This window comes from Acartia tonsa, chromosome 14, assembly GCF_053477335.1.
Source record: "Acartia tonsa isolate MP-2025a chromosome 14, ASM5347733v1, whole genome shotgun sequence".
Classification (NCBI taxonomy): Eukaryota; Metazoa; Arthropoda; class Copepoda; order Calanoida; family Acartiidae; genus Acartia; species Acartia tonsa.
This window is the reverse complement of record NC_137273.1, coordinates 40,778,741-40,795,883: the sequence shown is the minus strand read 5'-3', so window position 1 is coordinate 40,795,883 and position 17,143 is coordinate 40,778,741. Positions and strand designations below refer to the sequence as shown.

Here is a 17,143-nt window from a genome sequence, read left to right as displayed (position 1 = left end):
AACTGGGTTTAATCTCATGATTGTACATATTTATATTCGTAGAAAGCTGGATATAATACGATGCTAGACATAGTTTTTTTTCGTATGGATGAGAACCTGTTTTTATCCACGAGAATACGAGAAAATTTATTTATCATCATTGGGGATGTATATTAATGCATTGTCCATTGTCTTATCCCTTAAGATACCTGGTCAACGTTTGACTACTCATTATAAGGATATGTCAATGGGAAACCCGCTGGTGTTGAATAAAATGAGGCGAATATTCTGAGAGTTGTTGGGTTCGAATAATGTTTAAACTACGTCATCATTGGGGCTGTATTTTAATTTATCGCCCATTGTCTTATCCCTTAAGATCCCAGGAATATATACTTGTAGAGGAGCTACGCTGCATAGAATTGTGAACATATGTGTTAAAAATAAAATCTTTATTAGTGATTCATCTTTGGAGAGGAGCGTAGCTGTGCTACACCAATATTTGTACGTTTGTCTGTAGGTCATTAAGACTGTTAACGATAATGTTGAGATACTTCCAATGATAACAAACAAAAATACTCCTTAAATATATCAAAATTATAAGTTGAAAGTGTGTAACCAACCAATAGAATAAAACAAATTAACAAGTTTTAGAGCCAACGAATAAGATAACGTAGACCAATAAGATAACGTGGTCCAATGTTCCCTCAACCATGAAAAATAACGGTGTAAGGGATTTCATATTTTAAAAGTATAATTAATGCTTAAAACCTATATCTACCCCGCATTGTTTCTTACATCATTTTTCATAGTATTATCATTGCTCCGCTAAATATAAACATAATTGTCCTTGTTAAAAATCTTGTTTCTGCAATTATTGTAAAAAAAAAGGAAACGCCTTTTCTCTAGTAGCACTGCTACTCTTAGAGAATCATTTCCAGCATGGCTTATTATCCGCTGATTTAGAACCGGTTCTCAGTCGCACTGAAAAATCATGTATAGTATTAATTGATTCAAATTTAGAAGTGTTCAAACTTATGAGTCAATGATTCCTTATTTTTTTCCAATAATTTTTAATATTATTTACACTTCAATAGGAGAAAAATAACAAAGACAATAAAATATTATTCCTAATAAAAAAATCTGATTTTTTACGCTTGACATCTTTAAGTTTATTGATTCAATATTTAGCTCAACCAATCAAAATTATATAAAAGAATCTTAAAGGGAGAGGTAGGTTTCTGGTAAAATCCAAAAAGGTGTGTGTTTTAAGGCTTAAAAATAGTAGTAGAGCGATACTATATTCACTAAATATGTGTATTTCTTATTGAAAAGAACTATAAATAATTTTTAAAAGCGAAGCTTTTCTTTAATTAGGGTCGGTCCGTACGTCCGTCCGAGATAGATAGCTTTTATTCGTTAATTTAGGCATGTTAGAATTGTCCTATCGATTTCAAACTTTGCATGGTGATTCCTGTAGTAGTTAGGTACGATTTAGAAAGCGTAGCAACTCTATAATCATTACCAGAATGTCCGTACGTCCATTTTAAACATGTTGATTTTTCTACTTTTTTAACAACAAATTTTTATGTGATCTAATTATCCGTTTGATCTGATTTTTGGTATATTGATTCCTGGGACAACAAAGAACAATTTTTTAAGCGAAGCAACTCTATAATCAAGTCCTAAAAATGTAAGTATGTCCATAAACATTATACTGTATCAAGCAGTTTTGCAAAAACTTTACTTACACTTTTGCTTCGACTCTTATACTTTTATATTCTGATTATTCAGTTCAGACACTTTACAAGTGTTAATGTCCGTTTGTCCTACCGTTTCAGTGCTTCGCTTTTATGGATGTTGTCATCCATGTTTTTTTAACGTTACTACTGTTTTTAACTTATAACACATAACCTTTACGTATTTTATCAGAAACCTACCTCTCCCTTTATGAGCCAACCAATAAGATAATGTGTTTTTAAAACTTTGGGTACAAGTGCAATTTCCAGACTAATGTCCCCTCTCTTCTTCCTGCATAAAAATTGACATACAGATGAAAAATAGATACTTATCTTTTTCAGGAACTAAGGGAAGTTAATTTATACAAATCTACATCTATTTCTTCCCCCCTATATAAACACGCTTATTTATATAAAGCAATATCTGCATTATCTATAAGAAATGAAGCACAAAAAATACATGGTTGGACAAACGGACAAAGCGAGTTATAGGGAAGATGTTTAGTTGACAGAAAAAACGAAAAAAAAATATATGCAAACCTAGAAAATCCAATTTCCCCACTTATACCTTTACGGACTAACGGACGGGCGGTAAAAGGCAATTATAGAGTAGCTTATTTACTACAAATAAGAAAGGAGAATAATTTATCGCCTATTGTCACATCCCTGTTTCCCTGTGTTAGCGTCCTAAAAAGGAATAATTAGTCGACCAGTCATTAAGACTCATAATCACAAGTGATATTAGGGGATAAGACAATGGACAATAAATTCATATCCTTAAACTAAAGAAACAGGATGTCTATTTGTCTGTTTGTGTGTTTGTGTGTCTGTTTGTGTGTTTGTACCAAAGGATCTCGCTAACCGCTGAACCGACTGGGTTCTCCTTAACAGGGTAGCTTCTCATAGGTCCTGAGATGGTTTATAACTATTTTGTGGGAGGGTACCACCACCCTCCAAAGAGAAATCACAATAAAATCGAAAAAATTTAAATGGTCCCGTTGCATAGTGTCGCTAGCGTAGTGGCGCTGCGTAGAGACATAAATTTAACAGCTGATTTAACATAGACAAATTATTTCTCAAATTAGATATTTAAAATAAAAATTTTAATGCCACTAGAGGCCTCTAGGGGCGTAGCCGCTAGTACATTAATATGATGTTAAACAAAATTATCTCTTATTAAATTATTTGTTGAAACGTTTAGACACTAATACTTTTGTACTGAACAATGAAAATTCAGTAAAAGTACCCACTGTTTCAGAGCTAACAAATGATATAAAGTGGCTAAAAAAACTTTGGGTACCAGTGTAGTTTACAACCATCCCTGTATAATCACCAGAGATAGGTCAGTTGAAGATACATTATCTGCCAATATATTTATCTAATTAAATAAGACATCGTTCTAAAGATATTAATTTTACATAGAAAGACATCGGATAATAATAGTGTACTGAGTAGGGTAGAATTTTATACTCAAAACAATATAAAAACAGACAGTAGGACAAACGAACATTCACAAATAAAGCGTAAAATAAATATCAAATAGTAAAAATATCATTAAAAAGGCTGAAGCGTTTACGACCATAAGGGCCTCTAGGGGCACTTGAGTAAAGATGGCAATGGGGACTGAAACCGCCACTTTTGATTTAGTTTTAAAGATTTTTTGGGGCGGAGGGGGTTCTTTCTTAAGGGTGCTGGTACCCTCCCCTAAAATAGTTATAAACCTTAACAAGACCTTAATAAGAAGCTTCACTAAAAATGTGAACCATATCGGTTTAGCGAGCTTCTTCGTTACACAAACAGACACTCTAATATCCTGTTACTTTTATATCAGGATTATATAAGGAAAAGAAAATCTATAATATAAAGTAGAAAGATTTTTTTGTCTGAAATTAAAGACCTTGAAAACTGATAATCCGAAACAGTTTTGCTTTACACATATCTTATGTTGGTTTTACTATTTTCTTGACTTAAGAAAAAAACAGCAAAAAGATTTCCAGATGTATGCAATTTATCTATATAACTAATCTTTAAGAGTAATTAAAGTAAAATATTATTTTTTTCTCATATGTTTACACTATCTATCTATCTATCTATCTATCTATCTATCTATCTATCTATCTATCTATCTATCTATCTATCTATCTATATATCTATATATCTATCTATCTATCTATCTATCTATCTATCTATCTATCTATCTATCTATCTATCTATATATCTATCTATCTATCTATCTATCTATCTATCTATCTATCTATCTATCTATCTATCTATCTATCTATCTATCTATCTATCTATCTATCTATCTATCTATCTATCTATCTATCTATCTATCTATTCTCATATGTTAAGACTTAATTATTCCTTTAAATTCTAAAAGTATACTCATATACTTTAAAGGTTAATTTAAAATTAATTTTATTTGGTCTAGAATCTTGAGGTATAAGACAATAATCAAAAATGACTTTCTGTAGATTTAAATCAATGGTGCAAAAGTTGAAACACTGTTATTTTGATAATAATATAAAGAATAAACCATAGTTACGGACATTCCTATTATTTAGCAAAGGAAATATAGGTGAAAAACTCCGCCCTTTGAGGGTTTCTATGAAATATAATATCATAATGTAACAATATGATTACTGCATAGCTTAGCATTTAACTTTACTGTTATATTTATCTTACAGAATGTCTTTAAAAACAATTGTACAGATTTTATATGTTATTTCTAAAACTTGCTTAAAACTAGATAAAGGTTCCTAAAAACACAAATCTTCAAATAAAATAAATCTTCATGGGATAAGAACTGGTTCTAAACTTTGATAAAAAAAACATATCTATAAATTAAAATTGACTACGGAAACGTATATATTATTGTTTATTACGTTTTTTCATTTACCTATAATTTTTTTGAAGGGGGAGGATTAGTTCTGGAAAATAGCCAAAGACATTTATAAAGCCCTACTGAAAATTATAACCTATTCAAACAATCAATCTACAAGATCTTTAGCTTCAGACTAAAAAATTATTTTAAGGGTAAAAAATGCTACCAGGGCTAAACAAAACTGGTTTTAATCCTATAATTGTACATTTTATAACCGCGAAAAGCTGTTTATGATACGATGTGAGAAATAACTATTAACTCATTTTATACATGTTAATTGGAACTGATGATCTATTTAGTAATTTTGTTTATAGATGATATATATAATACTTAATATTATAGGATATTGTACGCTTGTTAATGCTTGTTATTTTTGGACACAATTGTTCATGGATTTTCGAAAAAAAAGTTCCTTTCAGGTGCACATGTTTTATTTATGATGTCTAGTTTTACCAAAAGTTTGCACCTAAATAAAATACAAGTGGCAGCTCCATTAGCTTTTAGGGACTCTCTTGCCCCAAACTTTCAAATTCCAGTAATAAAATAACCTTCAAACATCCAGGGAGATATGTGATGCTTACGTAAAATTGATAACCAAATAATATACATTGAAATTTTGATTATTTAATAAAATATGAAAAATTTAAATGGAAATGATCACTATTAAGACAAAACTTTTGTGTTTTTATAGTTGAAAAAATTTAGGGAATAAAAAGACAAATTTGATCCAGGCTATTAATTAATCATAAATTTGACCAGGCTAGAATTGGCGCAATTATATAACTAAATCTGCGGGGATCTCTAGGGATAAGTCAATAGACGATAAATTGATATATATCCCTATTGAGAATAAAAAAAGATTGTTTTGACACTACTAGTTTTTGACAAACCAATCAAAATTCAGTGCCCCAAGTCTACCATTAAGATATTATGATTATAAAACTTTGGGTACTAGTTCAATAAACAGCCCAGTGTCCCCTCCCTCCTTGCTAAATCTCTAAACAGGTGTCTGAGCCTTCTGAGGTACGTTCCAGAGATATTGAATAACAAAGTATGATAATAGAATTACAAACTTTGTTAGCATGATACTGTTATGTCATACTATGGTAAAAATAAAACTAAGGAACCAATTCTTTAGTTTTGTGAATTCCAAGGAGGGAGGGAGGGAGATTGGGCTGTTATTAATTACATTAGTACCCAAAGTTTTATAACCACAATATTTTATTCGACCGGTTAAAACTTTGGGTACTTTAAATGAATTTTTAATAGTTTGTTTAACGTTGTTAAGTTGTGCCCAAACGATTTAACCAATAAATTTCCATTTACAGAATGAGTTATCATGTTTAAACTCTTTGGGGATGTATATCAATTTATCGTCCATTGTCTTATCCTGTAATATCCCTGAAATTTCGACATTTTAATGACTTATAAATTTTGTGTTTGTAGTATGGTTCTTTTCTATAGCAAAATATTTCAATGACTACTGAACCGATTGAGTTCTCCATATTATGAAAATTAAAAAATACATATTAAAAATGGACATACGGACTTTCTGGTAATGATTATAGAGTTGCTACGCTATCTGAATTCAATCGTTACATCATTTCAAGTTTACAATTGATAGGAAAATACTAGAGCCTAAATGGGGGCTAAAAGCTATCCGTTACGGACAGACCCGTCCTATTAATAAAAAATTTTCGCTATTAAAAACAGAATTAACAAAAATTGATATAAAATCAAGAAAAACATTTGTAGAAATGTATAAAATCTGCCAAAAATAACTGTTAATTCAAAGATAAAATGATTAAAATTCATCAAAGAACAAGAAAAAATATGTTTGATAGTAGCAAAGCCTTTAAAAATACTCTTATCTGTACGTCTTTAACGTACAGCTTTTATAGCTAATATTTGAAAGTTAGACTTGTACCGATTTTAAACTTTGCGTAGTGATTTCCGTAACAGTTTGGCACGATTTAGAAAAATTAGAAACTCTATAATTATTACAAGAAAGTCCGTATGTCAATTTAAAACAATTTTGTTTGGATTTATGCGACTCTTCCAGAGTTAATGTTCGTTTCTCTTACCCGTCAAATTCTAGAGCTTTGCTTTAATGAATTTTAGCCAACGAATAAACGTGGTTATGAAACTAGTATAATTTATAGTCCAATGTCTCATCACTCTCTGGTTTTAAAAACAGTTTATTATGCCAGAAGGACATAAAAACAGTTGACTTTTAGAGTAGCTCCGCTAATAAAAATGTTAACTTTAATTAAGTTAAAAGAATTTGATATTGCCTTATACGTATCTTTATAATTGTATAAATTTTGCAAAATTGAAAAAAAATTAATGCAACTTTTTACTACTGCTGTTTTATTGTGCAAATTTTGATTTGGCAAAATTGAGTGAGGGGGAGGGAATTATCAACTGAAGACAATATTTTAAACTCCAACTTTTTATAAGCTAAGCTTTTCTAGGGTCGTTTCTTACATCCGTAACGGATAGCTCTTATAGTTTAATTAGGCATGTTAGAATTTTCTTATCCACTTCAAACTTGGCAAGGTAATTCCTGTAACAGTTAGTTTTGGGATATAATCCCTGCCAGAATAACTGCGTGTCCTATGACAACAAGATAAAATTTAGACAATTTAAAAAAACAAATTTCCATACAATTTTGTTTAGACTTATAAATTTATATTCTGCCTTTAAATTTCTGACAAGTGTGACATTTTGTTAAGTAACATCCAACAGACAACCAACCCTTTGATTGCACAACCTTTGTCTGAAGAACTGCATGTACATGAGTTAAGTCTGTTAATAGGCTAAGTCATTCCCCCTATTTTTGATTCCATTTGATGTCCTACCCATGTTAAAGCTGCTGTAGGTGCCATTTGTAACGTTTCTCGCATAACATAAGCGGGCAAATGACGCTATGTATGGAATTATTGAAAGACGTTATGCATAATTATAAAACACTTGAAAATAATTTTCAAATCATTATGTGTTTTGTGTACACTTTACAGGGATCGGAGGGATATTAGGGGACATTGAACTTTAAATTATACTGGTACCCAAAGTTTTATTATATTTATATCATTCTTAAAATAATCTTTTATTGAATTTTCATTGTCCAAGTTTAATATTTGAACTTTTTTAACCAAAAGTCTTATTATAACTTGATTAACATCAATGAGGTCGATCATAAATTTATCATTCATTGTCTTATCCCTCGAGATCCCTGGTTAAAATCTGATTCTCAAATTTGCATGTTTCAGTTCCAATTGACAAATTAATTTTAAAACAATCAAAATTATTTTCTTAATATTGATAGTGATCATAAAAAAAAGATTGAGAATAATCTTTCTACTTATAATCATTGGTTGGAAAGTTTTGACACTTTTAGCTTGAAAGAAACCAATCAGTATTCAATGAAATTACCCAATGAATGAGATAACGTGATTATAAAATTTTGGGTAATAGTGCAATTTACAGTCCAATGTCCCCCCCCCCTTTCTGTAAACACAGGATCAAATTAAGATCTCTAAAAGAGCGAAACTTAATGTATCTGTAGTTAAATTTTTTCGGAGCATTTCCTTGTTCAAAAGAGGGTTTCATGCTGTTATTGATTATTCTAAGTTAACGCAATAGTCTAAGAAGGGCAGTGTCAAATAATAAGCGGGGAAAGGGCACTTGAGAAAAAATATGTATCACCAACTTTCTACATACAATATGTACTAGTGTTTAAATCTAGCGGAATAGTTGGAATCACAATAGATTTTTATTAAGGTGTTATATCCCTATTTACAAGTGTACAGGTTCTGCTTTAAAACTCTTAAAACACCCACCTTTGGTATTTATACAATGTATACCAAAACTGATCACCTAGTCTTTAATCCGCCTATAATATAAAGTAGTAAGTTTTTTTTGTCTGAAGCTTAAGATTTTAAAATTACTGAAATGATTGGATTGAGTTTAATATTTTAGGGAAGCTTCACATAGGTCCCGGTATGGTTTTAGGCTATTTCCTACTAAGCCCCCTTCCTTTGAATAAGGAGTCCTTAGATGATAGGGGCGAAGCAACTCTAGATAGTATAATGTAAAATTGTAAGATTTTTGTCTGAAGTCCCGGAAACTGTTGGTCCGAATTGATACTACCTTTCAAGTAAGCTTCATAAATGGTCTTTGATAGTTTTAAGCTATTTTTCTGATCTCCTTTGCCCTCCCCTATAGGCTAAGAGCGAAGCATATTATTTTTACTATTAATACCTAAACAGCAATTTTTAACAGTGAAATTCGGCTTTTTGTTGCTGATAGATTATTAATTTTATCAGTTACCAAAGACATAGTTCATATACAATAGAATTGTTGCGACATTTATTTTAAAACTTACTTTTTGTAAGGACGCCACTTTTGTCATTTACAGTTCCTTATTACCAGGCAGGGAGGGGACATTTAATTGTAAATTATTTATATTGGTTTCCAAAGTTATCTTCTTTGGCGGAAAAACGTTGGGTATTTTATTGAATTTTGATTGGTTAATTCCAAAATGATAGTGTCCTAACGTTTCAACCAGTAATGTATAGATGGGCTTATATTGTTTTTATCATCATTGGGGATGGATTAAAATTCATCGTTAATTGTCTTATCCCTTAAGATCCCTGCTTATTACCTTCCCATTTATCTGCAAATCCCAACCTATCCACAGGTCTCCTTAGCAAAACCTTAGATTAAAAAAAATCTCCAAAGAAACGGACAACAGGGCCTTCAAATATGGTACAGTGGTGGCCAGAATCCATTGGAGATTAAATCTTAGCTGCTCCTTCTTGCCAGATATTGCAATTTGAAGTTTTGTGGTAAAAATGCCTAAAATTACAAGAATTCCAAGGATATATGCATAAGTGAACACCTTCATTCATCACATAAAAAGGGTGAGTTTAACATTTGAGGAGTTTAGATATCCCTTCATATGTAAACTAAACACTTCATCTCCATTAAGAACAATTTTTACTACTATAAGTGATGTTTTTAACTTCAATAAGTGTAATAAATAAGGTACTGTAAGAGGTTTTCACAATTTACAACATAATCCTAAAGGCTGTTACCCTGGAACCAGTAGAAAAAACTTTAGTTCAAGTTTTACATAAATCCCAAGTTACTTTTAGTAATTCTGCCCCCCCCCCCCCATACTCTCACAACCTACAAACTTTAGGGTGGAGGGGGGGGGGGGAGCATAGTAATACTATTATGTGTTTCTCAAAAACTATTGGAAGTATAGTAGGAAAAATTTTTCTGTAAGGTTTTTAGGCAAAAATTTTGTAGAAATTATGTTGACCTTCTTTTCTCCCCCTCCAACTTGTCCTGACATAATTGGGGGGGGGGGGGGGGAAGGGGTGGCAGAAGATCATTCCAATGAGTTTTAAGAAACTATTAGAGATATATAAGCTTTTGGATTTCTATTGTTGTGGGACCCAAAGCACTTTTACATATATTGCTGACCTCTTCCCCTCCCCTCATAAATCAAAAAACATAACATTTTGTAAAGAGAGAAAGAGGGGGGGGGGTGTAGTTGAAAGGGTACTACTATGGTATGTTACTAAGAAACCACTAGAATTATAGCAGCAAAGCAAACCTTTGAGGTATGCTTTGGTAGGTCAAAAGTAACTTTTACAAATTTTGCTGAAACCTCCCTCCAAGCCCCCTTTCCCTCCCTATTTCTATACAATCTCCCCCCCCCCCTCCCTCCAATTAAGTAATAGAAGGGAGTATAGCAATACCCTTGTGATTTACTTTGAGATTACTCAAGATATAGAGGGCTTTTGGATTTAAACTTTAGTAGGTCCATAATTACTTTATGCTTGAACAAATATTGCTGACCTTTCCCCAACCCCAACCAACCCCATCCAGAAAAATTATATTGCTTGCTGCTCAATTTCCTCCGCCCCCATAAAAAAATATTAAAATATTGCTTGCCCCCCCCCCCCCCTCCCTCTCCAGCTACCCTCCATACAACCTCACCACCTGTGTTTTACTCAGGAACCACTATAGCAATAAGGAGCAAACTTTGGAATAAAGCTTTCATATTTCCAAATTGCTTTTCCTTTATATGAATTACCTTTTCAATGTTTGGGGATGGAGCAATGGGTTGACTATATTTCTTTTATTAGTCCAATAGGTTAGAGGAGATTATACAGCAAAATAATTGTACTAGATTGAGGGGTTGTAGTTGGAATACTAGATATTTATAAAAGTAACTATGGGGCTACATGAGATAAAATATTAACCCTGAATATCTCCACAGGTTTCTGAATAATATAAAATATTATTTACCTATGCCACCAACAGATGGAGGGGGGAGGGGGGGATTCAGCAATATTTGTAACAGTAACTAATATCCTGAAAAAGCTTAAATCCAAAGTTTGCTTAATATAATTCAGTGATTTCAAAGTAACACAAGAGTATTTTCCACATCCACTGCCCCCCTCCAAATGATTTGTGGTCTAAGAAGGAGGGAGGGGTTGTTTGCAGCAATATTTGTAATAGATTTTGATGCCTACTAAAGTTAAAGTACTAAAGCTTATATATTTCTTTAGTGATATCTAAAGAACTCTTCTGGATCTTCACCCCCTTCCAATTAGATTTCATTTTTTTCACAATACTTCAAGTAGTTTAGAGTAAAACATAATACTATTTCTTGTATTCATTTGAATCCAGTGGATAGGAACCGATTCTCATCCATACGAAAAAACTATGTCTAGGATTGTATTATATCCAGCTTTCTACGAATATAAAAATGTACAATCATAAGATTAAAACCAGTTTTTACAATCTTATAATTGTACATTCTATATCTGCCAAAAGCTGTTTATAATATGATGCGAGAAATAACTATACTTTGCCCAACCCCTTCCCTATAAAATTTATGGGTAGCAAGGGGGGTTTGAAGGGAGGGGGGGGGGGGTTAGAGTATTTTAAAAATTAACTTTAGCTATATGTAAACTTTAACTGAGGTATTCTCTACTGGTTACAGGGTAACAGCCTCTAGATTAAAGTTGTAAACTTGACAATGTACCTTTTTCATTAAATAATTTCTTTAAAGTATTAAAATTTTCTAAATGGGGAGGTACTGTGTAATTTACATATGCAGAGACATATAAACTCCTCAAATGTTAAACTCACCCTTTTTATTTGATGAATTAAGGTGTTTACTTATGCATATATCCTTGGAATTCTTGTAATTTAATGCATTTTTACCACTAAACTTCAAATTGCAATATCTAGCAAGAAGGAGCAGCTAAGATTTAATCTCCAACGGATTCTGACCACCACTGTACCCTATTTGAAGGCCCTGTTGTCCGTTTCTTTGGAGATTTTTTTTAATCTAAGGTTTTGTTAAGGAGACCTGTGTATCTATTACCCTATTACTCCTTATTCTAGATTACTCTTTTTGGCAATAATTATTATTGGTTCATTTTGACTCCCCCCCCCCCCCCTCTTTAAGACCATTAAAAGTTAAGCAGATAACTATATGTTTTAGCAAAACAAGGATGACAACATTAATAAAAGCAAAAACTCTGAAATAGCTGGTCAAACAAACACATGTTGAGTATCAAAATATCAACTTAGAGGCTTAAAAAATTATGTAAATTAGTTGAAAATTGCTAAAGTACATGATATTGTTTTAAAAAATTATTAAAGGGGTGTTTGAAGGGTTCACCTAAATTATAGGGGAAATTACCCCCTTTTTCCTCCTAGTTTAGAAATAGGCCTGTTTAGATTCAGGGATAAAGATATATGCAAATAGTGGTTGATTACATTTTCCTTTTTGCAGTATAGCTTAAAAGGGGAAATTACACCCCCCTCCCCACTCACACACAAACACACATATTAATATTCAAATTGTATGAGAAATAAGATTAAATTATTGCATAAAATTTGAGTTGGAATGAAACTGACTGTTTGGGGGGGGGGGGGTGCTGCTATCATCCTTTTCTACTGTAACCAATCTCCTTTTTGCATGAATTTCTTTAAATTCTTAAAGTTGGTAATAGAATATCAATCTACAATGCTATAATTGGACCTTGTATTCTCATAACAGAAAATAAACTTTTCCTTTTTTTCAATTAACTTATCCCTACACCCCAATAAAAATATGCCTTTTCGATAGCCTGATATCTAGTTGCCGAATGTGTACGCAGTTTCCTGGGTGTTTCCTCATCCTCGCTCAATATTTACTACTAGCTACAAATCTTCAAACTTCCCTTAAAAAAATCAAAATTTGAATGTGTAAACGATTTATACAATATACATTATAAATTTGAATTTTTTAAATTTTGATTTTTTTTTTTTGAAGTTTGAAGCTTTTTTAGCTAGTAGTAAATATTGAGCTAGGATGAGGAAACACTCAGGAAACTGCGTACACATTCGGCAACTAGATATCAGGCTATCGCCTTTTCTGAATATGAGTCATTTCTTGTACATTGCATAGACTAAATATTTAATGACTAATACTAGATTAGAAATTAAATAGATTACATTTCTAGTTACCTCGCATCTAGCCTCTAAGGAAGGGCTTGGGTGGTTAAGAAAATAGCCTAAACCCCCAATCCCAAGACGTTTACATAGCTTCCCTGAATAGTACAACTAATTCAGATTTAGCTTTAGACAAAAAAAAACCTTACAACTTTCTAATGTAGGATAATTCCACAAATCATAGATTAACTTTTTTGCTTTATCAATATGATTAATTTTTCAAATTTTGATTGGCTGGTCCAAACTATCACAACAAATAGTTTTAATCTACAGAAAGAGTAATTTCGTTCATTATCATAGAGGATGTATATCAATTTATCATCCAATTGTCTTATCCCTTAATATAAAGGCCCTGATATAACCTATCTGGAACCAATACCAAGCATTTCTGAAACATTTGTCCAAAGATCTTACACACAAAAACATTATACTACTATAAGTATAGGACTTGCCATTATAATCAGGGATCTAAAGGGATAAGACAATAATCGATAAACTGATGTACATCCCCAATGATGATACATAAAAACTACCCCTAAGGTTACTATGAAATGTTTGACTCTCAACTTAAAGCAACCAACTAAAATTCACTTAAGCCAAAGAATAAGAAAGCATTATTAGGAAACTTACACGGGACTAGTGTAAAAAACCATTGTTCCCTATCTCTCTGTATTATGATAAATTTGTAATTATTACATTACTTCTGATCTATAAAAAAATTTCAGTCTCTGAAATTTTCCTGAACTCTCCTATTTTTGGGATACACCAACGACGTTATGAGTAAACATACAGTTTACAGGGTGTCCACAAACATTTTATTTTATGACTATCATTTTAATAAACTAGATGAAAACTGAATCTACAATTGACAGGGTGTCTACCATTGTGTAGTATATAGTAAAATACAATTTACAGGGTGTAAAATAATAATGGAAAATGATTTTATAGCATTATTTTATAGTTATTATGTATAGACTTACTAATGATTTGGTTTAATTTCAGTAATCTCTTCATGAAAAAAATTTAAATTTCATAAAAATATCAACTTTACAAGTTGTCTTGACTCCCTAATAGATTATTTCCATGTTTTTAATCTTCTCATATTTTTGGATAGACTTTTGGTACTTTTAATCAATTTTTATTTAACTGGTTTTTATAGTGTCTAATCTTTTTAACCAATAAATTTCACTTTTAGAGAGGATAATTTTGTTTATCGTCATTCAATTTCTCATCACTTAAGATCTCTGTAAATTTTGAAAAGCTTACCTACAATAGACACCCTGCAGATTTTTAAAAATTGTGTTGGTGTCTTTTTATTAGTGATTACACCTGTAAGGGCAACTTGATTGCTGTTACTAAGTTTCTGCTCAAACAATTATAATCCTTAAAATATGTATTCCAGTATGGCTTCCAAACCGATTCATGTCTGGGGGATTAGAACAGCCAAACTGAAAAATTGTGTATACCATCGTGTTATATCAAGTTTTCTACGAATATGAAAATGGACAATTAGTCTGTGCCTTCGGCATCTCAGGGCTAAAAAGCTGGTTTTAATGTTATAATAGACATTTTATATCCGCGGAAAGCTGTTTATAATACGATGCAATGAATAACTATTCTATATGTGCTGTTTAGGGATAGATGGATAGGAAAATATTCAGGAAGGTCTAATTTTTGCACCAAAATTTCTAAACCTAAATTAAGCTTTTTGTATAGATTTTATTTCAAAACAAACAATTCTTATTATAAAAAGTGTTTTTAGTGTAGTTTAAGTGTAGTTTGACGTCATAAAAATGAGGAATGAGAGGAGAAGTGGGAAAGTAAACCCCTTAAAAAGAGATGGATCTATTGACGTCACACATCTCATTTTTAAGAACACTTTGTAGAGCTTCTAGTAAAGATCAATTACATAGCAGAAACAAACAGATCTCTAAATTTCATGCTAGTATGTAGTGCTGAAAAAAAACTTTTTATTTTTATTGCAATCCTTATTCCATGGTATGGGTAAAAGCATATCTATATGGATAGTTTAATGTCCTATAAGATACATTATAGCATGTGTGGGAGTGGTCTTAGAAGCGAAGCTTTCATATAATTAGGGTCTGTTTATCTGTACGTCCATCAGTATGTAACATATAGCATTGATAGTTTATCTAAGCATGTTAGAATTGATTCAAAACCTTGCATGATGACTCCTGTTACAGTAAGGTACAACTTAGAAAGCAAAGCAACTCTATCTATAATACAAAGTAGAACGATGTCTGTCTGTTTGTTTATGTGTTTGTTTGTAGCGAAGGATCTCGCTAACCGCTGCACCGATCGGGTTCTCCTTTACAGGGTAGCTTCTCATAGTTCCTGGGAAGGTTTATAACTATTTTCTTGGGGGGTGGGACACCCCTAACCCCCCCAAAAATGAAAAATACCCCCCCCCAAAAAAAAAAACTTTCTTTTTAAAACTAAAATTAAAATAGTGGGGTCGACTACCCCCCCCAAAAAAAATAAAATCCCCCCCCCAAATTTTTTTTTCTTTTTTATTTTAAATCTAAATACGAAAAATTGGTTTGATCAAACCTCATGGGGCAAAGCCCCTAGAGGCTAGGGGCGGAGCCGCTTGTAATTGTATAATATAATTAAGTCCTCAAAGTGTTTCCTGTACTTTCGAATATTATTTTTAAAAAGATACAATTTGTTTAGACTTTTAAATCAATATTCGGCTTTTTAAGTTAGGTTTATATTCGTATGTTTTTAGAGCAGTGATCTTATGGATGTTTTAATCCTAGTTTCATTTCCATGCAAAAGAATCAACAATATGTAAAAGTCATTCATATTTAGTATGTTAAAAAAAGTTTCAAGCTGTTTTATTAAAAGCAAAACTACTTTTTAACATTTCTTTTATATGTTTGTTTATTATTGAATTAAAAGTATATAGGATAAATCTTATACTCTTATTCAAAAGATCTTTTATGCTATTGCAAAGATTAGCAGCAAAAGTGCTCTTAAACTGCTATAAATTATATCAACTTTTTTTTAATGGTTTAATTTCAGGATTAGTCCTAAGAACAAAAAGAGGAAAAGAGTTATTGGATTAATGTTTTTCAATTATATTGTCGGTAATTTGATATAATCTACATGCTATATCTACTATGAGTTTTAAATATATTGTGAATGGAAATTACTAGAGATAGAGGGGACAATTTTCTGTTTATTACAATAGTCCCCAAAGTTTTGCAATAAAGTTTTCTTTTACTTTGTATTAACAACTTTTGGGACTTTACTGAATTTTGATTGGTTGGTTTATTAAGTTGAGGGTTCAAACCTTCCATCCACTAATTTTAATCTACAGAAGGGATAATTTTGTGTGTCATCATTGAGGATGTACATCAATTTATCAGCCATTGTCCTTTAGAACGGGAAATAACAGCTCACCCACAAACGTTTATTTCCTATATATAGATCTGTCATGGATCTTGATGCAAATAAAGCATGCCGTTTTGTAAATGATAAAAATGAAAGTTTCTATGTGATAAAAGATGTCGCAAATATAGGTATTAAATAATCTGGGTATGTTTGCCTGCAATAGCGGAATCATCATGACTAGAAATAGGACTGGACTCTCCTGCATGCTGGTGGTGGTGGTGGTGGTGACCATAGGAACTGGAATCCCCTGGGTAATGTGGTAGGAAGGGGTGTATACTAGACTCCCCCTGGTGCTGCAGATAGGGGTGATACTCTCTTTGAAGTAGTAACCTTAAAAAATGCATTCAAACCGTATTTTTCTCTAAATTAAGGATATTCCTATGTGAGTGACTAGCGGCTATACCCATAAAGGCCTCTGGGTTATTTAAAGTAGGAAGTCGACTACCCCCTAATTTTAAATTTAAAAAGAAAAACACTTTTTTTGGGAGGGTGGTTAGAGGGATCATTTTTTTAAAGAAGAATTTTTTTTGTGGGGGGGGGAGTAGTGGAACCCTCCCCGAAATAGTAATAAACAATTTTAGGACCTATAAGAAGCTACATT

General features: G+C 31.9%; 1 protein-coding gene across 1 annotated transcript in view; it reads right to left on the bottom strand.

The window, feature by feature from the left end:
- The window catches only part of LOC145305472 (uncharacterized), an 83,097-nt gene that overhangs the window by 12,297 nt on the left and 53,657 nt on the right, over positions 1-17,143 (bottom strand). The window contains exon 10 of the mRNA XM_080147090.1: positions 16,697-16,872. Coding sequence (XP_080003216.1) covers positions 16,697-16,872 — 176 coding nt within the window. The remainder of the gene's footprint in view (positions 1-16,696; positions 16,873-17,143) is intronic.